At 49.7% G+C, this 27,096-nt stretch overlaps 4 protein-coding genes across 4 annotated transcripts; 3 read left to right on the forward strand and 1 right to left on the reverse strand.

Moving 5' to 3' along the window:
* Positions 1 to 4,747: 4,747 nt before the first annotated feature.
* NCLIV_036910 (conserved hypothetical protein) lies at positions 4,748 to 8,463 on the forward strand (the record flags this gene model as incomplete). Its single annotated transcript, XM_003883892.1, has 5 exons — positions 4,748 to 5,657; positions 6,257 to 6,477; positions 6,989 to 7,444; positions 7,978 to 8,120; positions 8,424 to 8,463. 5 exons carry the CDS (start codon positions 4,748 to 4,750, stop codon positions 8,461 to 8,463), a joined length of 1,770 nt encoding a protein of 589 aa, XP_003883941.1.
* A 769-nt stretch (positions 8,464 to 9,232) lies between these two features.
* On the forward strand, positions 9,233 to 10,310 carry NCLIV_036920 (putative biotin carboxyl carrier protein; the record flags this gene model as incomplete). Its single annotated transcript, XM_003883893.1, has 3 exons — positions 9,233 to 9,367; positions 9,887 to 10,018; positions 10,152 to 10,310. The coding sequence occupies 3 exons, from the start codon at positions 9,233 to 9,235 to the stop codon at positions 10,308 to 10,310; spliced, it is 426 nt and encodes a 141-aa protein (XP_003883942.1).
* Positions 10,311 to 12,875: 2,565 nt separating this feature from the next.
* Positions 12,876 to 18,271, forward strand: NCLIV_036930 (putative 14-3-3 protein; the record flags this gene model as incomplete). Its single annotated transcript, XM_003883894.1, has 9 exons — positions 12,876 to 12,941; positions 13,665 to 13,734; positions 14,212 to 14,306; positions 14,782 to 14,863; positions 16,155 to 16,306; positions 16,570 to 16,672; positions 17,275 to 17,359; positions 17,932 to 17,986; positions 18,224 to 18,271. The coding sequence occupies 9 exons, from the start codon at positions 12,876 to 12,878 to the stop codon at positions 18,269 to 18,271; spliced, it is 756 nt and encodes a 251-aa protein (XP_003883943.1).
* Positions 18,272 to 19,707: 1,436 nt separating this feature from the next.
* On the reverse strand, positions 19,708 to 27,096 carry NCLIV_036940 (adaptor complexes medium subunit domain containing protein; the record flags this gene model as incomplete). Its single annotated transcript, XM_003883895.1, has 13 exons — positions 19,708 to 19,745; positions 20,199 to 20,268; positions 20,820 to 20,874; positions 21,524 to 21,582; positions 22,241 to 22,303; positions 22,686 to 23,040; positions 23,308 to 23,382; positions 24,081 to 24,160; positions 24,528 to 24,582; positions 25,054 to 25,204; positions 25,712 to 25,841; positions 26,287 to 26,562; positions 27,019 to 27,096. The coding sequence occupies 13 exons, from the start codon at positions 27,094 to 27,096 to the stop codon at positions 19,708 to 19,710; spliced, it is 1,485 nt and encodes a 494-aa protein (XP_003883944.1).

The following is a 27,096-nucleotide window of genomic DNA, read 5'->3' on the forward strand; positions in this document are numbered from 1 at the left end:
AACAGTCCAAGGAACGGTGTGCCGAAACCTTCTCGCACCCCGAGAAAACCATGGGGAATGCGTTTGCGAGTTCCCGCAGGAGACAGGTGTACGCATTTGCATGTCGATGTACTGCAGGTAGAGACATGCATACACTGTGCTTACTCATTTGAGCAACGCCGAGGCTTTCCAGTTGCCCCACTCACTCTATGGCGTCAAACTGTACACACCATATATGCATGTACACATACACACGTGTAAATGTATGGGTGTAGGGTTCTCCCGTGACCGTTCAACGGGAGTTAAGATGTCGATGCTGAACTCCACACAGGATCAGATGGGGAGGAAAGAGCGGAAGTGGCCCTCGCACGGGGGTCTGTTTGTGGCTGCGATCAAAAAGCAAAGAGGGCGACGAACGACGGCCAGGCGCCGGGTTTTGGAACACGTGTGCCTCTCGCCTCCGTTCCCTCTCTTCTCGAAAAAAGTGCATCTTTCGTTAAAGTGCTGGCAAAGTATTGCCATATCGTCCTACCAGTGTCTGCGTGGTGCGTGTTCCGAGTTGCCTGCTTGTGCATGTGTATTTGTAGCTGTGGTTTCGTGTTCATGCAGTTGTATTTGCGGATTTGTACTGGAGTGTTTTTAGATTTGTGAATTTGCGTTGATGCATTAGTGTATGCCGTTTTGCGTGTTTGTGCCTGTGTAATTGTGTGAATGTGGTTCCCGTTCGTGTGGCATTGGCGATGAAAAACGTATGAGGGGCCGTGGCTGTTGTATTTTTTGCTGTCGAGGGCGTTGCATGCACATCCGCTCCGGGTCGGGACGACGGCGTGACTTTGTATTGTAGGTGATAGGCAAAAAAGCTAGGGCACTACTCCGGCCATATTTTTGCCCAGTTTTCAGCGTATCCAGCGCTTTCGTTTTTTTGACGCACCCGGTTTTATTTTTTACCGGTCAGGTGTGGACGGGGGCTGTTTCCCATATCCACGCTCTCCCTATTTTTGTCGACACGTGCTTTCAAGACACGGACAAGCGCAGCGCGGGCGCACTGTAGGCTCGCTCCCTGGGGTCGGGAAGGCGGATATCGTCATCACACTTTCCATCAACTGGGCAGGATCCGCGCAGCACTTCAACAATACGCTTGAGGGTGCCCGCTTTCGATTTGGATGTTGAGTATTCCTATATACTGGGGCACTTGGGATCGTTAGAGAGCGACGACATCGCTGACGGTGTGTTGAAAGCGTCAGGATGCACACGAGGGACCGCCCTGTGTTTGCAGCGCTGCGCGTCTGTGTTTGTCGACAGATACTTGTATTCGCAAGGGACTCGTGATGTGCAGAACTGAATGGAAATGAGTGGCCACGGACCCAGAGAGCGAAGGCACGGATTTGGCCTTTGCCCCAGGTCTGTGCCTTCGGCGGTCGAGAGGTGTTTTTGTGAGTGTGAAAGGAGCATGCCGTGGCGTACAACGGGAATCAACGGGCGTCCTCTGCGAGGTTAGCAGGTGTTATTTTTTTACCCGTGGGCCTTGTACAGAGGCGGCCCGAAGGAACAAGAACGAGACACGATGCGTCTCAGGAAACGGCTAGGAGGCGAAAAGCAATTAGTTTCTTTGGTTTTCCACGGAAAGACAGTGACGCTCGCGCGCTACCAAAGACAACAGGATGCGCGCTTCCTTTTCGCCGCAGCCCCCAACTGTCACTACGGTGTGTTCCTTGTGTGAGAGCGCGGTAGGGTGAAACTTGGAAGATGCGCCCCATGGGAAACGCAGGCAACGCAGAGCAGGGGTTGCAGTTTCTCGGGTGTGTCGTTCTACGTTGGTGCACGAACACTGCTGTATGCCTCGATCGTGCACCTGACATGTATATGCGAATTTGTTCTCACTTGTGCATGTCTTTGCAGACGTGTCTGAGTGATCTTTGAGTGTATGGCTGCGTATATGTGTGGAGTACCGTTGTTTAAAAGGGAAGTGTGAAAGTGTATCCACGGTGTTTATTTTTCCGTCTTCCCGTCCAAGCGAATGGGGTTGCCGGAACCCCCCCCGCTGTCGAGGGACAAACCGGGGGCCCTGGGTGCCCGGAGGGAATTGTCAGGAAGAGGGATGCAAAGCGAGCCAACATTTGAGCCGTGTTTCGCGGGGTTCGTCGGTATTCCTTTCATCAGGAAAGAGTGGGATATTCTCGTACTCTCACCGATTCTGCTGGCTCTCACCTCGCGTGCAGTCACGTTTCGTGTTCGCCGCTGTTGCTTGCATATCCTCCCCGATACCTACACAAACACACACCCTATTTACGTAACTACTCCACATGAATCTGTGTGTACAACTGTGCGTGGTAAAAAAAGTGTACAGATATAGTGGTGGGATTTGACGGTACGCGTGTACGCAGTACGAGCTTTTTTTTGTGTCGGGTCGTCGTCATCCACGAGAGAGCGCAACTTTTTTTCTGCTGCCTCCTTGTGTTTTGTTTCGCCTTGTCTGTTGCCAAGGTTAACGGGATAAGACGTGTGACGAAGAAGCAGTCTGGAAGAGAAGCGTCATTGTAGGAGGACCTCTTCGTCTCTGGGTTAAACATTCATGTACATAAGCGTCCACATCCGTGTACGTAATGTATCCGTATATCCGTGTATAGGCACTGATCATATATGATGCAAACGTATGCTTGAAGATGTGTTCCTAGAGAGAAAAGCGACTTCTGAACGGACGCCGTAGACACAATCATTGTGTTTTTTTTCGAAGTGGCTGATGGTACGGGCTTTCTTTCGTCCCTCAGGCCAAGGGAGAGGCCGAAGGTGTCGCTACAAAAAACGACTCGGTGGCACAGCACGTTGCACAACACCGCAAAGGCACAGTGTCCCGTCACATGCCTGTCTGTCGCGAGGGAGGAGTCATGTGTTTCATCATCGCCAGACAAGAGAAAAGGCAGTGGTATTCATAGCTATAGCTGCCTGTTCGCATACATAAGGACATATTTCGTGAGCCACGCTTTGCGAAATCGATGAGGACCTAAAAAAGGTACAGGAAGAAGGCGCTCGATGAGGACCTAAAAAAGGTACAGGAAGAAGGCGCCTCTCTATGAAAATGCCGAGTATGTGTTTCATGCATTAGCTGCGTTATCCGAGACGCCCTCCTTAACCTAGTTTCTTTTCGAGAGAGATGGGCCTTGGAAGATTTGCACTTGCGCAGCTGAAGTCGTAGTTGCCTCACTGTCCTGCGCCCCTGTATGGCTTTGTACTGTACCGCAGAACAAAGTTTCACTGGCAGTACACGACGGGTTCACGTGGACCAGCCTGTTCATGGGAGACTTTGACTGTTCTAATATCTCTTGGCCCTATTGTCTAGTGCCTCGGTCACAGCTCGATGCCTGACGTGTGGAAATGCCCAATCGATGGGTCAAGCTTCTTCAAGAGTTCGACCAGTGGTCGGCGAGACACAATTCAGTTGGCACTGAGCGCATGGGGCGGCGCGCTTTACGTACAGGCAACAGCGTCACTAAAGCCCCCAACACCGTGCGAAACGAACAATGGAGCACCCTGGCAAAATCAGAAACACGTGGACGTTTACTGGGAACTGGCCTGCGTTATGTACTGTGTGTTGCAGAGCGGTTCCAGAGGTTCCCGATAGAGGGACTAAAGGGGGATGCAATTGCGTGCTCAATGCTGCGATAGTGCCGAGGCCACAGTTGCCTTGCTTTCGCAGGGGATGAAAGAAAACATCGCCTGTGAGAATCAATTCACAAGCGTACAAGCTTCTCGGGTGATAGCACCTGGGATTGATGTGAACAACCTGTCCTGTTCACAAACACCTGCCCACCAACGTAAACGAAAAAGCACTAGAAATTCTAGCTATGAAACAACTTCTAGGAAGAAAGCCGTTTCCATACATTGTCTTGGCATGCAATGGCCAAAGTTCGCATGGCATTGTCGCTCGGCGGATACAACTGCACAGAAATACGGCTAGTTCTGAGGACAACGCTCCCTGCATGGAACATGAAAGGCACAAGACTGACCAAAAGAACAGGGTCTTAACAGATTATTGTTTGTCCACTAGGGACATGCCACCGCGCGGCTGCGTTCTACGTGACCCATTAGCGGGGAAGCGAGACCCAAGCTGTTCTCTTGAAGCGACCGCAGATCTTGAAAAGGATGCCGACTATTTCGGAGAAGGTTAGCGAGTAAAATGAATGCTATCGTCGTTTGTCGCTGAGCATGTGGTCTCACATTGGAGAGGCCATTCATGTTGAAACGGGTCCTTAGACGTCAGAGTGTTAGCCCCGTATCCCCCCCCGCCTCGTGTCCGAACGTTTCTATTTTGATTTTCTCCCAAGAAAGCGACTTCTTTTTGGCGCCCACACAGAGCGAAGCCGACAAATCTCCCTGACATAATCACCCCAAACCAAATTTACGATTTTGGCGAGTACAGCCTTTGGCTGGTGTGCTTGATTTTTTATTCACGGAGAAAGGCTGCCTAGTTGAAAACGCCGAGCTGCTTCGTGCTGACGTTATATACAGTCACCCATGAGAGACAAGTCGTGCTCCGTGGTTGTGAAGCCACACGTGCGTTTCTCCATACTCAACTGGTAGATGAAAGTGATTGGGTATTCAGGTCACCCTCAAATGCGTTTTGCTTTCTTTTCTAGAAGACTAGGCGAGGTGGTTGTGAACAGACGAGAGGAGCCTTCCCTTCTACAACAGCCACTCGGGTGCGCCACATGCAGCTGATTTGACTCCCAGTGTGTTCCCATGCGTCTTCGTTTTATCTTTCTTCGAGACTATGCCGCCTCTGAGCTTTTTCGTCTGCCTCCGGGTACCTTCCGCTCCTTTCCTTTATCGTCGGGCGCCGCGCTTTCTGCCAGTGCGGAAGCGTCTCCCGTGGAAAATCGGAGAGAAACTTGCCTCTGCTATTCAGCAAACTAGAGAGGATTATCGTCGTCTTGTCGGCTATCCCATGGGCATAACCACGGCTCCGACCGCTCGTGTACGCGCCAACCAAGTTGCCACAGCCGTCGGGGTGGGGTCCTCTAGGGGCTTCTCGTCGGTGGAGTTCTTTCCTGAAGGCTACGGCGAGGAACAAGGGCTGACAAGCTTTTGCAGAGAGCCGGCAGTTCCGCAGTGTGCCCGATCTGCATCGACCGGCGCAGACGATTGCATAGAAGAGACTCTTCACTTTGTAGCTCATGCGTTTCTAGAGAATTCACCATCGGCAAAAATAAGCACAACCGTTCCGGAGAAACACGAACAAACCTCCCACCCTAGTGGAAGCAGCAAAGTGCCCCATGCACGTGGCACTTGCTCTGTACGTGTCCACGCTTTTCTCTTTGCAATGGATAAGCCGGTCCTCTCAGGTCCACAGAACGACAAACGCAAAAAAACATACCGTGAGGAAGATGATAATGGAAATCCAGCGAAGCCGACGGGCATGCCATCGCAACCTGTAACCCAGGACATGACGGGAAGAGAAATCTTCCGCGACACGGTGTCGACAGCTCAGAACAGAATGGCAGAAGTGGACAGTCGACAGGGAATCCAACAGCGAAACGGCGAGAGCTGGAAAAGTTTGTACACGGAACGTCATATCCAGACGGAAGAAGGAAAGGAACCAAATGGAAGGCGGCAATTACACGAAAGCGAGAAAAGGCTTCTCTTCACCCTGGCTGCAGCTGTCATGACCATCCACGAGGTCAGTCCGTTGTGAAAAAATCGAACAGAGTTAATGAAAACTGCAAGCAGATAAGCAAACGAACAAACGTGGTTGTTGAAGGAACGCAACTGCACGGCTGAAAAAGACGCCTGCAGTTTGCCTTCCCCTACGCCCCTTCGTGTTTGCTTTTTATTCTTGCCTTCTGCCACTATATTTGCCTTGCGTTCTGGTCTTGTGTTAGCTGGCCACCAGCAGAAGAAATGTTAGAGCGACTGTTTCCCACATAGCCCTGTGGCGTCGCCACACAGAAGTATAACTGTACAAACATTACGAAATCTCGAAAAGGGCAAATGTACTTTATCAATCAGAAGCAAGAGTGAGCACAAGATGAGAGGCGTTTACCGTGGACAAATGACGAGCTCTACGATGGACAGCGCAGCTTAACGGATCGTCTTCTTCACTGTCATCTCCCATAGTGTAGATGAGCTCTGACTCGTCATTGGTTCTCTCTGTATAGGAGCTATTCCTTCTTCCTTGCCGCTATCATTCGCTCTTTTCCCCCTCTCAGCATATCTATGCGTTAGCGCGCTCGGCTTCGTGTTCGCGTGCACCTCCTTTTGTGTGCTCTCCCCCCTGTGTAAGTGGTCCTTGGTAAATTTCTTACCATGGCTTCATGCTGCTTTGAGTCTACATTCATTTTCAGCATAGGAGGACTTTGGAAGCCACGGCTGCAGTCATCGGTATTCCTCCAGCGCTGTGTTTCGTCTATCCCGGAGCAGCCTCCTCGTCGCCGCTCTCTGCAGTTTCGCCGGTTTCTGCAGTTCTCTCCAAAATGCCGTGGGCAGATTTTACTGGTGGGGAGGGTCTTCTATACTACCTGAGTACCACTCCGTGTTCTCCCCGAGTTGCGCTTCTGCGTTGCTGTGCACAAAAGCCTACTGCTATACCTAAAGAAAAAAATGTCAACTCATTCCATTTTGTTCCAGAGTTGTTCTATTATGTCTGAAAATGCATAACGATTGCGATGGCTTGTGATTACCTCCGGCGACTTAGTGTGGTTCTCTCCGTGATGGTGTTGGCATATTCATATGCAAATATCCTCAAAACCAAGTCCGTGGGCACCCCCTATCCAATACCGCTCTCCCCATTTTTTGTGACATAGGTGTAAAAAACGCCAATATGCTCATATCAATGGTGCGCTTGCACGTTCGATCAGTCCCCCCTCACCATAATGCCTTGCCTTTAGGTTTTCGTGTGAATCTTTCTCCCGCCCCTGTCGACTTCCGTCTGACGGTCGCTGCATCAATCTTCAATCGTGACCATCGCTGGAGTCAGGCCCCTCATAAAATAGCCACCACCTGTCAGTCTCCACACATGCCAGACCTCCAGCGTGGAAGAGCGTCTTCTGATGTATCCATAGAGGAAACGGATCGAAATTCGGACCAACCGCGATCAGATGCGTCCGTTGTTGGCACTGAGGAAGATTTGACTCGGAACTGGGAGCAAACACCTGGTGTGTTGTACGCTGGAAACGGAGGTCGTCTACTCTCTGATCAGCAAGCATCTGCAGTAACAGCTCGTGTCTGGGTGTTGGAGGTGCCTTCGTCTCCGAGAAGATTACTTGCAACTTCGACGTCTGACTTCGACGGACGAGAAGTGGAACAAAACAAGCGACACAACGAGCCTGAAGGAGACACGTTGTTAACAAATAAGGAGTCCTTTGAGACAAATCGACTGGAAAACAATAGATCCCCAAAAGCTTCTGCATGGAAAACAACGAGAGGGTCTGCCTACAAATTACGCATCTGCCTTGCAGAAGATGACAATAAAGTACAGCACAAGTGCAAATTCGAATTATATATCAAACAGAGAGATGCGTATTTTGCGTATTTGTTTTTGCCTATCCGCGCAGTATGAGTCCATATCTGCCAGCAGAAACTTTTACGCGTGTGTATAGAAATACAGGTAATCGAGTTTGTACCGAACGTGTCTCACTTTTCTTCTTTGTTGTATCTGAGGTATCTGAGTGTGAAGGATACTGACTGCATCAGGGGAATTCGTAAGCAATAACCAGACAGTCTCTTACTACCAAAACAACTACATGGAAACATGTTAGGAGAGGGAGAAGGCATTCACGTTAGAAGCGTGCTCAGAGCGAGTGACGAAAAACCTGCCTCATGGTGATCGAGGAAATGCACAGAATGAACTTACTGGCTGTTACTCATGTGGTCCGTGTTGGTAGCATCGCTTTTTGCCCTCATTAGTGATTCACAGACCCCATCAACCTGCGTGTTTTTCATGCGTCTCCTTTGGGTGTTTCGTTACTGAATACTCAGACAGACGCATCTAGCCGAACAGCCGAGAAGGCTGCCGAGAAGACTGACACGCCATCCTCTGATGCGGCCGCCTCGCAGGCCGAAACGCCCGATAGTGAAGAACTTTTTCAGAGCGAGAGCGCGATACGCGTGACAGGCAAGCTGACCGAAAACGGCCCTGGAAAAAAGGGGCTTAACGAAAACGGCCATGAAAAGAGAGACGCACGTGTCGAAAGGCGGATTTGAAGACGGAACGGTTCTGGGAAAGAACTGGATTCGTTGAAGATGGCACATGACACAGGAAATCGGGCACTGGATTCACCAGGGTGTAGTAGCCGGGTTTACAGACTGGAAGGACTTAAAGTGAGCTACAGCGAAATGAACGTCTTGGTTCTGAGTAGAGAGCAGACTTGAAACAAACACGTTTGTTGCCCTCTTGACTGAATGTACGTATCTGGGTTACGCCTCTGTCTACGCCGCGTTCTCGCCTGCAGCTGCTGTCGATGCGGAGGGACGACTGCTATACGACGTTGAAGGGAAGTCTGGCGCCTTCTCCGGTGTGGCTGAAATTAACACTGAGGAGACCAGATCTCTCTCTGAAGAGGACTCCGCGACATGGCGAGAGGTAACGATGGCTTCCTAACATTTCTGTTTTGGACCGTCGAAGATTCTGCGTCAGTAGAAGATGTGCGAAGTTTCTACACGACTTTCATCGAAATGCGGTTGCGCGGCGCTTCTGTGTCTGTGCCCTTCTCCGATTGGAAAGCCAGTGCTGCCTATCCTAGATTTGGCAAGACGGAAAAACATCACTTCTGGTAACTGTTGAAGGGTGAATGCTATAAGCCTTGAGCAAAATCTTTTTGAAGAAAGACCAATGACGTTTGCCACGCACCCTGCAGAAAAGGGCTGCTACAGGCGGCTCTCGCTCATAGGAAGTTTCAGGATCTCGATTCTAGCGTTCCCGAAAAATCAACAGTTTTTGCTTGAGCGAGAGACCGAGCTCCCCCTGCCTGAACCTTATCGCAAGATAACTTCCTCCGAATAGCAAGATATGATCCTAGTGCTTGTTTCCATTTCACAGCATACACCTAGAGGGGGATAAAGTCCACGTGCCCAGTTGCTGCCATCTCTGCACCCCTGAGGTTTGAAGTCATTGTGTCTTTTCCAGGCAGAGCGTATGCCGGCTCTGATCATCACCACCTCTTTACAATCTGAACGAGAGACAGTCTGTCTTCGTGCTGTTGTGTCGTCGTCTCCCCACTTCGACTGCGGAGAGGTTCAACGCGAGATCGAAGAAGCCCACATGGAGAATCCCGCCTCTTTCTCTGGAACTGACAAATTGGGGAAAAACAGCCCAGCTGAGAGACTGGATGATCCTCGCGACAGCCAGAAGTTACTAGGTGGACAGATGCTCGACGCGAAGATTCCGCTGGGGAAGGTTAGACAATTACACATCTCACGGTCTAGAGCGCTTTCCCATCTGCGGGCCTATCTGTCTGGATCCCCTGGCGTTTAGTCGTCCCCTAATATGTACAGTTATTTCCGTATGTTTTGCTACATAGACATCTTGATTTATACGTGCGCGTCCACGGAGATGCGAAGGAACCAATCAAACGAAATGTTGGAAAAGTGTTATGGCGACCAAGGGATGAATGGATACTCTAATGTGCACCCTCTTAGCCAAAGAAATCCGGCGATCTAACTGTATGCTCCTTTCCATCATGCGACTTCCTTTAACTCGTGACACTACGTATTCGGCGGAACATATGCGCCGCTTCCGATGCGTGCTCATAGACATGTGAAAACATCTGAAGCAGCGGAGTAGTTCCCCCGAGGCAGTCAGAAAATTCCTTGGCGACTGGTAAGACCGTTCTAGCAAGATACAGAAGTATATGAAAATGCAAGGGGATGTAATTTCCGAGGGACGGAGTCGACACTGATCTTCTTTGTCCTCCAGGTTCTAACATCCTTCACATACAGAGACGATCCTGAGGGAGTAGGAAAATGGAGGAACGTTTGTGAGGTGCGGGCCCCCATGAATGGCACAATCCTTAAAATTGGAGTCAAAGAAGGAGAGCATGTTACAAAGGTACGCATAGACGCACAACGCAACTCAGCTGTCTGCTCGATGGACGCTGAGGCACAGCTCTATACATGTGTGAACAGACGAAGAGAAAAAACACCCCAGGCTTATGTGCCTCGTTTCTTCGTTCACCGTGCAGAACGCCCCGTTAGCAGTTATTGAAGCGATGAAAATGGAAACAATAATCAAAAGCCCCTGCGACGGCGTTGTGGCCTCGGTACGATCGCGTGAGGGAGTCTCAACAAAACAGGGTCAGAGTCTGTTAGAAATCCTTGAGAACCAAACAGGACAAGGATAGACTTGTTGCCAAAGGTCGCTGGAATAGTCCGCTTGCCTTTGGCGGGGATTTCAAGCGTTGACAAGGTAAATGGACAGCAAGGTGCATCGGCGTCAAATTTGCCGAAGCAGCGAGGCAGGGACGTCGAATCAATATGCGTCTTTTCCACATCATTATGGTCAAGGAAATGACAACTGCACTTACAACTTCCTCCGTTGGCGTGCCCCTTGCGGGTGTTGTGATCGCAGGAGAAACTGTGTGTGGGTGTTTGAAAACTCCACGACGCAGTGACATCCTCACTGAAGTCAGTGCCGCTTTAGCCATCTCTCTTTTTCTCTGTGAAGACAAAAGAAGAATTTGTGCTTCCAGGGCAGATGAACAGACATGCTTCAGCTTTCTGCTCTTGTGGCTGTGTTGGAAACGCGCGGGCCCGCGGGCTGTAGTCGTTCTCATCCGTACGATTCCGATGGAAGGAGCTTCGGTTTTTTTTTCTGTACCCGGTGTGCCTCGTACCCCAGTCTCCCTGCAACACTGTGGTTTTGCCTCGCATGAAAGCATGGTGCTTTGTGACACCGGACGATGCAAAAAAGAGGGGAGTTGACTGTAGAATAAAGAGCGTGAGACCGTATTGATTTCCACGCACGGGGGAGGTCCCAAACTCGGGTAGCTCGTTCGATTTCATTGGGAACCTTGAGCTTTGGTGACCCTATTGGGAACCCGGAGACACGGACAATCGGGGAGGCATTATAACCCAGATCACTAAATAGAATGACGCGATCCTGCGCATGTGGCATTGTTTGGGGCTGCGTTACTGTGGATCGCATGGGAGGTGCTGACGCTGCGAGCGCAAAAAACTGAGAAAAGATAATCCTAAATCTACACAGGAGAGATTATGCCACTTCAAGGACGTGGTGATGCGGGAAATGGAGACACGTTCGCTTAGAGAGAGACAGAAAGGGACTGGAGGGAAAAAACACATGAAGATAAGGCTGAGGTAGCGAGGCACCACGAGAGAGGCGCTAACAGGAAGTCTTCGGGCAGGAGGTCAAACTCTCTCTCCACGAAGCAGAGGCCTCAGGACCAAAATCGCGCCCCGAACTCTGTCGAAGGAAAGAGATATGCGCCCTCCTCTTGGGGTGAGAGAATGCCTACGCGTTATCACGGGGCCCATTCGTCGTCGGAACCGGAAGACGACAAGCTACCAAGGAACCGCGCGGGTTTCATAACCTTACAGAACAAATTACAACAGAGTTTGCCAAAAGAGACAGTCTCCGTGACCGGAAAAGATGAATCTCGCTCTGTGAAGCCGTTAGCCACTTCAACTGCTGCGTCGTGTGACGGTGAAGTTGGAACTCAGATCTATGCAGTTTCTGGCGAAACTAGGCCCACAGGGCCAGCTCAGTAACACGGTTCTCGCTAATCCAGTTGTCCAGCGAAGTGGTGATACAGGGCTTCCTCAGGAGAAAAGTCATCAGTAGAAACATGCAGGACACGTGCATGAGTCTCCGTACGCTACGCATAGTGTCGGGTCCCTCAAAACACGCGTGTGGAAAGTAGGTCTTTCTTTGCCGGCTGTTTGAACCTCGACTTTGCTTCTCCAGCTGATGTTCTCTCGAAGCTAAATATGTTTATGCCTGGAAGTGGCGGATATGCTGCGCCTGTCCCTCCCTTGACCTAGGCTTTGTTCCCTGCTTTCGCATTATTTCTGGGGGGGAGAACTGAAGACGTCCGGAAATATTTTCCCTTGATGCACACTCTCATTTACAGCCTGACGGGTCTCTTTCATCTGAAACATGGAAGACAACGACACTCACGAAACCAAAGGTGATTGTTGACTGGCAATCAAGAGTGTCACACGATCGTTTCCTCACTCCTCTTTCATGGCTGCCGCTGTTCCAACACGAGAATCGTGCCTGACCACACAACGGCAAGAATTATTTCCGAAGATACAAAAACAGATCCACGTATCATCGGTATGTGCCCGTCTACTTAGGTCTTCATCCGCTTGACTATCTTCTGCCTCAGCGCATCTATCCTACACATATGTGTATACGTCTACTGCCACTACGGAGATGACCCAGTCAGTTCTCGTGCAGTTTCGTTTCTGTCGCAACTGCTACCTTCTTGCACTTGTTGGACGCATGCCCCTGGATTGTGTTTTTTGACCAGCTCTTCATCTGGAACACAATTCGCCATCGGCCTGGCGTGACTGTTCTCCCTTCCGCAGAGCAGGCACGCCACGTCTAGAGTCCTCCCTCAGAAACCGCCAAAAGAGCCCCCTACGAACAGAGAAAGCACTTCCTGTCGTGCTGGATCGAGCCTGCGTGTTCTTCACTTTTCCTTCGTACCTGTACCCGTACTGCCTACCCGACAAAGGTCTCTGGAAAGAAGTTGCAGAGTGGACCGTGCCCGCCGTGGACGACAGACACTCGAGATTTGGACTGTTTCACCTTCCTTTCAAGTAAACTACAGCCTGGCCTCTTGTCTCAGGAAAAGCGGCTCTACGTTTCAGACCCGTGCGGAAGAAAAGGGAAGAAAACTGTTGGCAAAAAGCAAAACAGCGAAGGACGGGAAACTGCGTTCACAATGGCCCGAGAGGACAGTTTGTACATGGCCAGACTGGCCGAAGAGACTGAGCGCTACGAGGATCTGGTGAGGGTACAAACGGGGGAACACTCAAGGAGCGGAAAGGAAGCACGGTAGTATTTTTGCGAAAGGAATGCACCTTGATCTGTTCAGTTCCTAAGCTCTGTAAGTGGTTTCAGGGAACACACGAGCAGAACACGGGCTCTCCCACGATTTGCGTAAGAACAACAATACAGCCCGGTTGTCTCTGAATGAGGCGAGAGGCTGCGTCGATTCCAAGGGACACCTCGTAGAGTCCGTAGAGTGTCCCTTCCCATTCGAGGGTTCCCGTGGAAACACTGTCAAAAGACCCACATCGTCACCTGAGGCCAGGGAATAAGTCTGAACCTTCTTCTCACTGTTTTTAACCTGCATGTCTGGTCTAAGCTGGTTATGTCATAGGAAAGAGGAATGAGGGCAACATTGCATGCGCACGGACCCCCGTAAGCTGTATAAATCCTAGACAGTTCCATCCAATAGGCAACCTCAGCGAGGTGTACAACTGGGAATGCTCTCTGAGATAGAGAGGCAAACCCTTTTGCGACTTTGCATTCTCTACCGCGCTGTCTGACAAACAAACAACCGGTGCTTACGCAAGAAGCACGACGCCTACAGCTATCATCCACTGTTCTATATCCCGTGCCTGCCTACGGGCTTCTCACGTAGGCCGGTACGGGTTCCGTGACCAAGGGAGGAGATCGGAGCGAAAAGCGACGGATGCTACTTTCTCCCCTTATCTTTCCCCCCCAGGTTTTCTTCATGAAGAAGGTCGTGGAAGCTGGCCAGGAACTGAATGATGAAGAGAGAAATCTGCTCTCGGGTACGAACGCACACGAGCTCGCCAGCAAGACACGGCTAGCCCCACAGCGCTTGCCAGTTGGGCGGGTCGAAGACCCGACTACTCGTTCGTTATCGACTGCTCTGACAGATGACAGCACGACAAACACGAGCGTATTGTCAATTTGAAGCATCACACAAAGCATTGCGATGTTCGGTTTTACTGCTTGTACTCCACCGTATACTTACAGGCTTCTATGCACATACACATTTTTGTAGAGTGAGGCACAATATGTATACAGATAGGGATATACACATAGATGAACATCTCGATTTACCTACGTATAGGCATGCCAGCGACCGCTGTCTGTTGGCATGTAGACCCGTGTGGCAGCACGGTAGCTCTTTGCCGTGCCGTCCGCTTTAGGGGGGGTTCGGCATGTGGTCTCGAATCTGGGACTTTCTGAGTTATTTCTTCTCTTCCGAAGAAGTGTAGCAGCGTTTTTGTTTCTTTCTTCAGTTGGTTACAAAAATATCGTCGGCGGTTTCCGGACCAGTTGGAGGTCTCTTGCCCTCATCGAACAGCGCGATCTGGAGGCCGGCTCTCTTCGTTTGGTGGGCGGTTAGAGGAACCCTTGACCAGGCGGCTTGACATTTCTTGAGTCACTCTCTATAATTTCTTGAGATCTATCTAACTTCGCGGATGTAGCTCTGCCTGGAGTCTTCTTGCCATCTGCTCATCGATTCATTTTGTCCCCCTCTATATCTGTACCCTACGCTGTGCCCGTATCGCGCTGTCCCGTTCTGTGTCTCTATCCCCTTTGCATTTACGTATCCTCTCTTCCTCTCCCTCTACGCATATATATATATATATATGCATTTGCTCTGTGTCCTTCCGCCATCGCCACACGATAAGAGAGCGAATCAATTAGTGGTAAGGAGGGAACCCCCGTGCGAAACGGAGACCTTGACAGACAGGAGCCTTTGAGGCGGACAAAGACCGCAAATCGCCTCCCAGGCAGAAACAACGACCAGACTGTTCCCTGTTGAAATGGAAACTGGCAGTGCGTCTCTGCTCGAAAAATTTCAGGACCTTTTAACGAATTACCGTCGGCGTCTCGAGCTTCAGCTGCAGGCGACATGCGACGAAGTCACCCAGCTGGTCGACAAGCGTAAGATAAACCTTTTCGTTGACAATCTGATCGCAGCATCCATGAACGAGACGTTTCTCATTGCTACATGCTTCTCCCTCAATCCCGCTCTATGTATGAGGATACGCAGATTAATACCAATCTCTCTAAATATATGCACCATAAAGATATATCTATCTATCTATCTATCTATCTATCTATCTATCTATCTATCTATCTATCTATCTATCTATCTATCTATCTATCTATCTATCTGTCTGTCTGTCTGTCTGTCTGTCTGTCTGTCTGTCTGTCTGTCTGTCTATTTGTGTCAATGAAACAATGTATATGCATATGCAAGTGAGCCTTTTGGTGCCCTTGAAAGCCTTTTATCACCAATGTGTTTTTTCTGTGAAAGGAGAAGGGTGAAAAGAAGTGGATGCTTCAGGACACTGCGTTTCCTTAAACCCCAGAGCCAACCCCGGTGTAGAGAGAAATGCTTCTGCTGGTCGCAAAAGGATGTTGCGTACAGGCAACAAGCAGACTCTCATCAATCTTGTGGTCTATCGTGTCTACCATGAGATGTTTTAAAACTTCTCTCGTTTTCTGCCTTCTGCTGTACTCTCACTTGCCTCTCTCCTCGCGGACATTCTGTTGTTCTCTCCACAATGCCTCTCTTTTTGCCTCCCGTTTCTCTCGTTTCTCTCTCGCCTTCCATATTGGTAGCGACGCTTTCTGCTGCCTGGTACCGGGTTTCCAGATTTATTGCCAACGGCGACAAGCACGGACTGCAAGGCCTTTTATCTCAAAATGAAAGCTGACTACTGCCGTTATATGTCTGAAGTCGCACAGGTCGCCTTCTCGTTCCTTGGCCTCGAGGCCAACGCTTTCGAAGCGACTCCTGGGACACAAATCCTTTTTTAAATCCCAGTCCGCTCAATTTCCCCCCTTCGACACGTTCCTCCATCCACCTGTGCCTAAGCGCCTACATATATATATATATATATATATTTCTGAAGATATCCAACGTTGGTCTGGCAATGCTTGCCTACGGATATATACATTTTTGCTGATGTACAAAACCAATGCATAGATCTATGAACATTAAACACATTCGTTGCATGCGTACTTTTTTATAACTCTGTAGATGCATATATGTATTTATGTATATGTACGTAATATATATACATATATGTATGTATGTATGTATGTATGTATGTATGTATGTATGCATTTGACAGATGCCGTTCTGTATCGCACACGTTTAGGCAGATAGTTACGCTCCTTTTACACCGGGAAGCTTTTGGGGCCTTCTTTTTCGTCGCTTATACAGTGTTTCTCCGTATTGACACCGTCTGCGCGGCCCTCCTGATCTTCACGTTTGACCTTCTCCGGACGTCGTTTTTTCCTCCTTGGCGTCGGTTATCTTGTCAGGACGAGAAATTCCGAACCGTTGTGGAGACCGCTCATCGCGCCTACGAGGAGGTACGTATTTCATTCCTCGGCCAAAAACCCTTTAGCGAAGTTTCTCAATCTATGCCTGTTTACGCATATGCGTATCTATCCGTCGTTCGCTCTTCAGTTCCATCTCTCCCTATCAAAATGTGGCGGTACTCAGTTCTCTTGACCGGTCACAGCCTCTCTCGCCTGGTGAGCCTCTCGCCCCCTGCCCGTTTCTTTCGTTCCTTTGGTGGCAGGCCGAGAAACACTTTTTTGCATGCGTTTTTGCGCTTTTCTCGGCTCTCCAGGCTTACGCCCTCGCCGAGGCAGAGCTCCCCGAATGCCATCCGGTCCGCCTAGGAATTGCGCTCAACTACTCCGTCTTTTACTACGAGGCTCTCATTGAACCAGGTCAGGCTGAAGACTGCCAGACACGGGTTCATCTTGCATGCGCAGTGCGTCGCCGTGTATCACCCTCGACGTTTTTACGTGGAGACAAAACACAACCGTGCCCACCTCTCTGGAAACGCCGTTCCTGCACGAGACGGCGCCTTGTGCGGAGCGTCACGCTGAGGATCCGGAATGAGGTCGGAAGACCAGCTGCCGTCGCTCGACAGCAGGTCTCAGCGAAATCGACACAGAGTACCATGTGCCTACAGGAGACAATCCACATACACGTGTGTGTGTGTCGCTCCCGCTGTCTCCTTTGATCTTGCTCACGTTCGGCACATCGTAGACTCAAAAACAAAACAGGTGGACACCTGCTATCCCCGATATATACTAATATATATATATATATGATAATATGCAAATAGATGCGTGCATAGAAATATATATTTGAAGCCGTATATATGCATTTACATATATTCCTATGTATATGCATATATATATATATATATATATATATGCATGTACTTATATTTGTATTTCTATCTGTATGTATAAATGAATGTATACATCCGATGAAGTCTCACTCCTCTGGTTTGTTTCGACTTGTTGGAAAACGTCCGCAGACAAGGCATGCGATTTAGCGAGGGCAGCGATCGACGCGAGCTCAGCAGTTGTGCACACGCTGGGCGAGGACCAGGCCAAAGACACGTGAGCCTTCGAGAGGTTTTGAGAGGCCCCAACACGGAAAGGGATGAAACGCGACGCAAGAGACCGGCACTGAATTCCTGTGCATGCCAACTACACCATCGTAAAACCGCTTCATTTGCTTTTCTCAAAAAGATCCATCCACTTATCTAACTATATATATATATATATATCGAGGTGACTATTAAGGCTCTGTCTATCCATCTACTTATTTACATTCCTATTTACCTGTTTCCATATCTGTTCTTAGATGCATGTGTGTCTATCGATCCACCTGCTGATCTATGTACATAAATATATATATATATATATATATATACATAGAGAGAGAGACACTCCCCGAGCCCATGAATAGTACCAGTGTCTCCTTTCGTTGGATGAGCGTCGCGTCGGGGTTGTTGCACGAATGCTAACATTTCACGGTCTCTAGAACCCGAGCCAAATGCATCTCACGTCGGTGTGGAGTGTTGCGATGCACAGGAAACACGATTTCTGACTTGCTTCTTTCTTCCAATGCATGCATTCATTTGTTTGAATGATCTGCTGTTCTAGACCGTCTTGTCTAATTTCTTCAGCTTGGCGATGATGCAACTCCTCCAGGACAACTTGGAACTCTGGACAACTGAGACTGTGAGACCTCAAACCAGAACTACCTTTGTTGTTCTCTGTCTTCCGCTCTTTCTCTGTCTTGCTCCGTTCACTGTCTCCTTTTTCTCTCTCTCTGTCTCTCAAACCTCCGGTGACGTAGCAATGAAAAACAGACTGTTCGTCGCTTTCCCCATCTCTCTTTCCGCTCTCCACTGTCTGCAGTGGAAAGGGAAAACCTCGTGTTTTTCCTTCGCCTGCTCTGCGCTTCTGCTGCTCCAGCTAGAAGAGGGAGGCCCGCCGGAAGAGGCGGTGGAGGAGCAATTGTGAAGAGAAGCAAACAACGAAGAGCAAAGAGAAAAGACAACCCTTCCTTTTCGACTTCCGAAGAAGTCATGTGCGCCTCTCGAAGCAACGTCAAGACCACAAACATGATCTCTCATTCTCACCCTACCCCTACTTTCGCCTTTGCATACAAAACTCCGTGAATCCATAGACATGTACATATATATATATATATATATATATATATAGGTATCTATGTATCTATAAGTATACATCTACTACCTACCTACGTGGCTGTTCTTTAGAAATAAGCGTGTATAGGTGCCTGCTTGTATAGTGAACATATATATATATATATGCATATATGTATATATGTGAAAGCGCCATCTGGTGATCCGGCAGTGTTTTTCAACGCTTTGTGCCTTTTTCTCGGGCGCCGTGGGGAGTGGAGCCAACCGCTCGCCCGTCACCATATCGGAAAAAAGAAAGTTCGTTTTCTGTCTCATTTTGCCTTGCGCCCACCCCTTTCTTTTTCGCTAACTCATCATGGCTCCGTCACCTGTCCCAATTTGCGGCACGAAGCACCTTTGTGAACTACACACACAACCACCCGTTGAGATTGCATGCAAATGTGCAGCCACGTTTCTTCTCATGGGAAGCGAGTTTCTTCCCACGCTGGCTTCTCCAAGACGCTGCAGGGGAGGAAATGTGGGAAGCGAGATGATCACGTTCTTTTCTTCGCCGTTCCTTTAGAGTCACGCTTTGCTTCGTCTCCACGAGAATGGAGAAGAGGCCAGGAAATGTGCCGGGGAGGCCGTCAAGAAAAGAGACGAGAGGCAGCAATGAAGGAAAGAGACGGAAAAGCAGGGGAAAAGAAATGTCTCACTGCCTGCGCACCCTGCGTTGCCATGACCAAGAAGAGAAGAGGATCAATCTATGCCTTTCTGCACCAAACGCCAAGACACACTGATACACCTTGCAGAACGAAAACGATAAAGAACCTCTCCATAAATACGCGTAATATGACCGATACATCCCCTTCATAAGCACACAACGCGCACATCTGCAAACGGTTACGTACATGTATACACACAACGTTCTACATGCACCTATACATATATATATATATATATATACGGAGAGAGCCACACACATGCATCGATATATATATATATATATATATATATATATATATATAGGGCCTCTTACATGTGCCCTACACGCATGGGGAAAAAGAGACGAATCTATACCCTGGATATACATAAATATCCTTACATATGGGGAGATGCCCAGGGAGTTGGTGTCATTCGTCTTTGAGGTGGATAGGACGCTTTTGTAAAAACAACCTGCTTCTTTTCTCAGAAAAGGGCTTTGACCACACCACGCGTTTCACGCGCTGCCATATGTACTTTCACAAGAGAGAGCTAGGCAGCGTTTTTCTTCGAATTTCGTGGATGTTCCATCTTTTCTTCGCTTCGGTTTCACCGGGTCCGAGAATCGATACGAAACTCAACAGTGCCTGAAGACGCAGACACAAAGAGTACCAGACGTGCTGTCAATACGTCGTTCCCCGCCTCGACGCATACCAAGGGAACCGCGGACGCAAGATCTTCGCATACACAAATATCCATAAATATTTTTAGTCGCAAATTACACTATCTCTCCGACTACCTGCAGGCATGAAAACAAGCGATAGATAACGGTACAAATAGTTGCATTTGCAAAAGCGCTTCGAAAACTTGGGTGCGCACAGGTGCATATATTTACAGATATTTGCAATTGCACAGATACATGCGTTGACTTCCGCCGATATATATATATATATATATATATGTAGGAGCATATATGTATGTATATATATATATATATATGTATATGTATAAGGAACCCGGTTTACACTTATGGTTCCTCCGTGAAAAAATTGGTTGGGGCGGAGAGCCGAAGAGAAGTGAAAAGATGGGGAAGCCCGCACCTGCAACTGTGCTGTATCGACACCCCTTGTAAGGAGGGACGTTGATGTTGGAGACATCGAGCGAGTCGAGCTGAAATCGCAGAGAAGGACAAGACGAGAGATGAAACACCTTTTGGTTGTTTCTGCTGCTCCCTTTTCTCCCCGACGCACTTCACGGCAACTGTACCTCTCCCCCTCGAGACTGCGCGTATGGCGCTTTTTCTCCCTTCTTCTCTTGCCTTCTCTCCGTGGAACGCGCCTTCTTCTTTTGCGTTTTCTCGCCCCCTCTTTCTTGTGCCTTTCCTTTCCACTCTCTCTTCGCAGAGTGAGGGAGGATGGCAAAACAAAAGGTACAGAAGGTAGAAACGACGAACAAAGAACCACAAAACACCGCTCTAAGCATGAGGAAGAGGAGGAGAGGCGAGAGCAGCGCAGCAAGCAGAGGAGAAAACTACGAGTAAAGGGGAGAGAGGAAATCAAGAAGACAGAAAATGCACACTTTCGATGCGTACGAGTATACACCGAAGCGAAGGAGCACGGAGACAGAGAGTGCGAGAAGGGACTCGACAGTAGGACAGAGAACAAACCCAAATGGAAAAGCAAGTAAATTCACCTCGTGAATCTGCATGTGTCGGAACGCACCTTGAAGCCGGAGGGGACCCAGTTTTTAATGAGGAACTGGACAGAGGCCACGAGGCTGGCACCGAAAAAGACGCAAAAACAGACGAAACCAACGAGACAGTAAAGAGAAACACACGCGACTAAGAAAAGGCGGAAAACGCGGGCGAAGACCGGCCGGTTACACGAACCACAAAAACCGACAGAAAAGGGGGAGAAGACAAACAGAGGAAGAGAGAGCGACACAGCAGACCAGGCAGACATCACGCAAAAGACAAGGATAATGACCCGGGGAAGGAAGACAGTGAACACGCGAAAGGGCAGAGAAGAAGGCCAACAAAGGCGAGAAGGAGAAAAAGCAGGCGAAACTAGCGGAGACAACGAAGAATTAGAGGAAGAATAAGCGCACTAAGAAGCACAAGAGGGAAAATACTGGGAAGAATAAGATAGACAAAGTGGAAGGAGAATAAGAGGCAGAACAAGGAGAACAAGAGGAAAAAGAGAACGAGGATAAAGAGAATAATAACAGCAGGAAGAAGATGAGGAAGAATAAGTGAAAGAACGTGAAGGGGAACAGGAGGTAGATTGAGAAGGTAAGAGAGAGTGGGGAAATAAGAAGACGATGAACAAGAGCGCGGAGGAGAGGGACAAGAAGTAGACAGGGGATAGAAGAATTGAGGTGAAGAAAAACCTCGACAAAAGGTCAGCTGTTCTTTTCTTGTGCCTACGTTGTTTCACAGGGAGAAAGGACATCCACCCGCTTTGCCTCTTCAGCGACCAGAGTAAGCTGAAAAGACGAAGAAGAAGCATGTTAGGCGCTGTCTCTGCATCGACGCATTCCCAACCCTAGCGCAGATGAAAATGTGCAGATGGCCACACGATAAGTACGAAAAGAATATACTAGATGCGCTCACACACACACACACTTCGCACAGGTGCGCACAAGTCGTCGGCACTCACAGACCTACATGAAGTGCAGGTCTGTGCATGCATTGATATCGGCAGGCATGCACCTATCTATATGTGCATGTGCATATGCCGATATATATATATATATATATGCATATGTATATATTTGTATATCTATATATACACACATCGACAGATACGTCGGAAAATCGAGAGAGAAAAAGGAAAACTGCATGTGTCCAGTTGGGAGGAACGAGACGGGCGGCACTTGCGTCAAGAGGGGATATCAGCTGGACACATGTATACACATGTACACATGCATTTATATATATATATATATATATATATATATATATACGTATATGTATATACGCAGAGGCAACTCTATGCTGCGGTGCCACGCCGGAGAAGGGGAAGAGGAGACATGCAAAGACACAGACAGAGGGACACGCAGAGGCGCAGCGAGCGAGGGATATGAATACGGAGAGGGACACGCATGCATGCATATCAAACTTTCGTTGCCTCGTCAAACTAACCGTTCCTTCTGCCTTTTGTGTGGGCGCATCAAACGCGAGCGAGCCAACCTCCCAGAGGAGACACTGCAGCCCCACAGCGCAGAAGGACAATGAACCCAACTCGATTTCAAGAAAAAAAATGACCTGGATTAATACACATGTTTTGTGTCGCATAGATACAAACATCCGCCACATACCCCACAACCCTAAATACATTGGCCGACCAGTTAAACCTAGCATCGTGTGCATCTCCACAACATACAGATAGTAGAAATGTACGAATGCACGTATATGCAGTTAAGTGCCCGTGAACAAAAAAGTCCATGTACGGTCCGCGTAAAAAAATGTAAACATAAACGCATCGATGCATGCACACACATATGCATATATATGTATATGCAGATGTTTATCCGAGTAGCGCGTCACCCCGCCGACGATACGTTTTTCTTCGCGGTTTCTGTCTCACTGAAGAGTTGTGGAGATAGCGGATGGCGCCACACGTGGCTGTCGCCGTGGCGCTGTCGACGAAGGCGGGAAGAGGAATCGAGACAGCAACACACTCCATCGTTCTCGAACTCAAGAGATTCGCAACTCCCGAGGCACTGCCTGGGCACGCAGAGGCCCCAACGGGACAGAACGGGGCGAGGCGCAGCTCGAAGCGGCCGGCGAGCGATGCGGCGCCCGGAGGCCCACTGCCTCGTCGGAGACCGGAGACAGTGTGGGGTGTGGGGTGTCCGAACTTGGGCGGCGGGAGCGACGGGGAGGGAAACGCCGCAGTGCCGGAAAGCGATAGCGGAAGGGTAAATTTGCTGTCGCAGAGCCTGCAAGAGACAAAGAGCAGAGAGACAGGCGGCAGTTTTTTTTGGGGGGGGGCAGGGAGAAAACATGAGAGCGACCGGAAAGACAACGAGGTAAGAAGCAGATACGGAGGAGACAAAAAGGGAGAGAGACTGTGAGCACAGGAAAGACACGAACACTGCAGAAGAATGAGAAAACAGAATACCCGGCCAAAGTCAGGGAGAAGGCGTAAATGGTAGTTTTCGGAAAAAAGAGAATAAGCGACAGTGACCATCCACACCGAGCCTCACCAGTAGGATGCGAGAACGAACTCGCCATCGGGGGGACAGAAAGAGAGAACCCCATCTCTTTTAAACCGAGGCAACCTGCAGAGGAAGAGATAAAAAACAGTTAAAGTTCCACTTTACTTTCAAAATCCCCTCACAGAAGTGCTTCCTGTTACCCAGCACTCACCTCCGGCTTCACATGCAGACATATATATATATATATATAAAAGTGAATGCATATCCACATATATATCTACTTTCACGTCTGCGTATAGTTACGTTGAATGTGTGTACGTGTATGTACATGTGCACATAAATGTAAAAGTGTAGGTGAACACGTATACGGGGGGGTGTAGATGCATGTGGAGCTGTGTCAGGACAACACGTGCGCAGAGAAGGGCGGAACGTGGCGATGCAGCCTTGAAAAGTTCCGAATGCAGTTTGAGTGCACAGCGGACACAACTGTCGCACTTCTCATCTGGAATCTCTACTCTGCATGCTCCTTTTCGCCAGGGCTCTCTCTTCAAAAAAACGCTGCTCTGTCTCAAACGCCAACTATAGACACTCCCGCATCTCCACACGGGAAACACACACACACTTAGATGTCCACAACTATTCAACTGTAACTATATAAGTATACGCATGTGCATATCTACATATATAAAGACATATATATATGTAAGTCTGTGGATGTGCTATCACGAGTATTTACACTTGATTTGGTGTGTGCTTCAGAAGATTCGTGTTTTCGGGGTTCAGCAGAGAACCATTTTGTGCCTTTTGGATTTTTCGCTTACTTGACACAAGGGTGGAACGACGCATCCTTCAAGAGGGCTGAATTCCGCAGGGTCAGGCAAAGCTCTGGCAGCCCGCTCAGCTGAAAAGAAAGTCACGGAAACCCCATGTGCACCTCAAAAGCGCATCCCGCCACGTGTGTACAGATGCGCATGCACGACGATACACACCGGTATGACTGTATCTCTGTTCGTACACACATTTATATATATATATATATATATGTCCATACAAGCAATGTATACGTGTATATAGGGATGTCGGGGCCTTCTGTTCCTCCAGAGATTTCGTTTGTCTCTGTTTTTCTATCTGCGGCTCTCTTCTGTCTCGCGCTCGCCCCGTGCAGCCAGGCTTTCCCTTCTTCCAGTCCGGATAGCCTCGCCCCCCCCTCTTGAGAAATTCGTCGCTCTCGTTCGTCTCTCGCCAGGGAGAACTGCTTCTCGTCCTACACGGTTGTTCATCTGAATCGATCCGCTGAGCGATGCCTGAACCATCTTGCCGTCTCTGTGCAAGGGCAGAAAGAGACAAAAAAGAGGAAACGTGAAGACGGAGACTCGCACTTGACACACACGGAGAAGCAGAGAAGAAACCGTCTCCGCTCTCTTCTCGACGTTCTTCTCCGAGATTCGTCCTCCCTTTCCCTCTTCTTCCTCTCTCTTGACGCTTGCTTGTCTCTGTGTTCTTCATTCTTCTTTTCCTCGCGCCGCGGGGAAAGACAAGCGCGAAGGACCTGAATCAGAAGCTACCAGTGTGTGCCGCGTTGAAAACCGTTTATCCATCGAAGAAAAAACGAAGCGACGACTTTCCGCCTCCCTCTGTCTCTTCGCTCCCGCCGGCTTCCCGCCTCAGAGTCCACATGCCCAGGTCTGGGGCCGCGGCGGAGTGAGGAGCCCAGACAGACGGCGCGTGGGGCTTTGCACCTGTCTCCCTCTCGCAGGCCTGTTCTCCTCCGTAGGGCCCTGTCGGTTTCCTCACGCGTCGACGACGGCGTGAACCGCCTCCACGACGTCGACGTAGACCTCGTTCGACGCGTAGTGCACGTTGCCCCGCCGCCACCATCGATCGCTGCCCGCGCCGCTGATGCCGCCGCCCTCGCCCGAACCGCTTCCGCAGCCCATGCCTGCGCCTACAGCAGAAACGCGTCGAGAAGAGAAGGGAGAAGCGAGCAGCGCAGCTCCAGAAGGGAAAGAAGGAGAAGCGGAGCGGGGGACGACAAACGCAACGAGAGGCGTCGACCATGAAACGAAGAAGAAGCGCAGAGGGCGAGGAGAGGAAAAAGAGGAGGAGACGAGGAGACGAGAGACGGGGCGAGGAAAAAGAGAGAAGAAGAGCACGAAGAACAGAGGCGACGAGTTTGACAGGCAGATTCGAAGAGCAAGGCAAGAGGGAAAGGAGAGGAACGGACGGAAGAAGGCGACAGACCGAGGAGACGCGAAAAAGTCCGACGCTAGAAGAACCGCGAGGGAAAGCAGAGATTCTTGCTTTCCGCGAAGCCGCCTCTCTCTGCCGCCAGCGGTGGGTTGGCGAGAACGACGAAGAGGAAAGCAAACAAACACGGGGGGGAAGACAGAAAAGACAGAAGAGAGAGAGAGTTCGCCTTCCTCCGGGCTCTCCTGGTCGGTCGAAAACGCACCTGCTTCGGACTCGAGCGCCGGTCTGACGCATTGCCCTCCCCGCCCCTCGGCGGCGCCTGCTTGCCCCGGTGACCCGGCGAGGCCGAACGACGCCGCGAGAGAACTCAAGACGCGAGACGAGCCGTTCACCTACACCGGCAGAAAAGCGCAGGTGCTCAGCGGGCTTTTCTCGCCTCGGAAGACGCGGCCCGAAGGAGACAGAGACGAGAGAGAAGCGCGAAGCCCCAAAAGGCGAACAGCCAACAAAAAGGACACCCGGACGAGGAAGACCAACGAACAAGACAACAGTCGGTGTATAGCTTAGGACGTGTATGATTATCAAAACGGGGCGAAACGTTTCGACCGAGCCTCCGCATCGCTGTCCTCTGCATTCCAAATCAACCTGTATAAATATAGGAGCCCCTTGTATCTCTACACATGTGCCTACATACACAGTTATACAGATATATATATATATATATATATATGCATATACAGCTTATGTATATAAATATACATAAATGTATCTGATAATCTGCGCCGGAGAGACGAAAGGCGTGCGGCCTGGCAGCTGTGCGCGCTTGCGTTTTCTCACGAGTTTCATGGCTGTTTCGATGACTGAGGGCCGCGGCACGAGCATCTGCAGGACGTTGCTTTGAACTGTCGCAGGGTAGCCTGAGGAGCTCATTTCATCGAGGAGGACGTAGATGAGCGAGAAGTGTTTCCGCAGCGTCTCCTCCGTGAGAGGCGCCTCGGCGGAGACCGAGCCCCCGCGGAGCGACGCAGGCAGCGCCGAAGAGGCAGTGCCGCAGTACCACGCGAGGGTCGTCTGCATCTGCTGGAGAAGGTCGAGAAGCAAGAGCGGCTCTACCTGAACGAACGGAAGGCCGTGGACAAGGCGCGAGGACGCATGCAACGGCTCGGCGAAGGCGCTCACTTCTGCCTCAGAGCGCAAAGCCGCCGAGGACGGATGGGAAGAAGACATCCACGCGCCCATTTTTATGCGTCAGTATACATATACATATTTGTACGCGGATATGCATGAACGTAAACAAGTCGATACACATACCGACATATATGCATGGACAAAAGAATGAGTAGATAGAAGAAACAAGTACAGAAAGAATGCCACCGAAACGCGCATTCATCAACAGACATATACTGCGTCGGCCGGACCTGCGGTGTCGTGGGAAGCATGTGCATGAGAAGAGAGAGGAAGAAGAGAGAGAAAACAGAGAGAAAAAAGAGAGAGGGAAGACAGGAGAGAGGAGGGAGTTCGGGCCGTTATGTTCTTTTTATTCGTGTCCAGATGTTATTTGCTTCTCACCTCTTTTGTGGTCACCCCGACGAAAAGGAGATTGTTGTGGTGGACGTGAAGCAAGACCGTTCCTCGAGCACCTCTCAT

This window comes from Neospora caninum, chromosome VIII (genome assembly GCF_000208865.1).
Source record: "Neospora caninum Liverpool complete genome, chromosome VIII".
Lineage (NCBI taxonomy): Eukaryota > Apicomplexa > Conoidasida > Eucoccidiorida > Sarcocystidae > Neospora > Neospora caninum.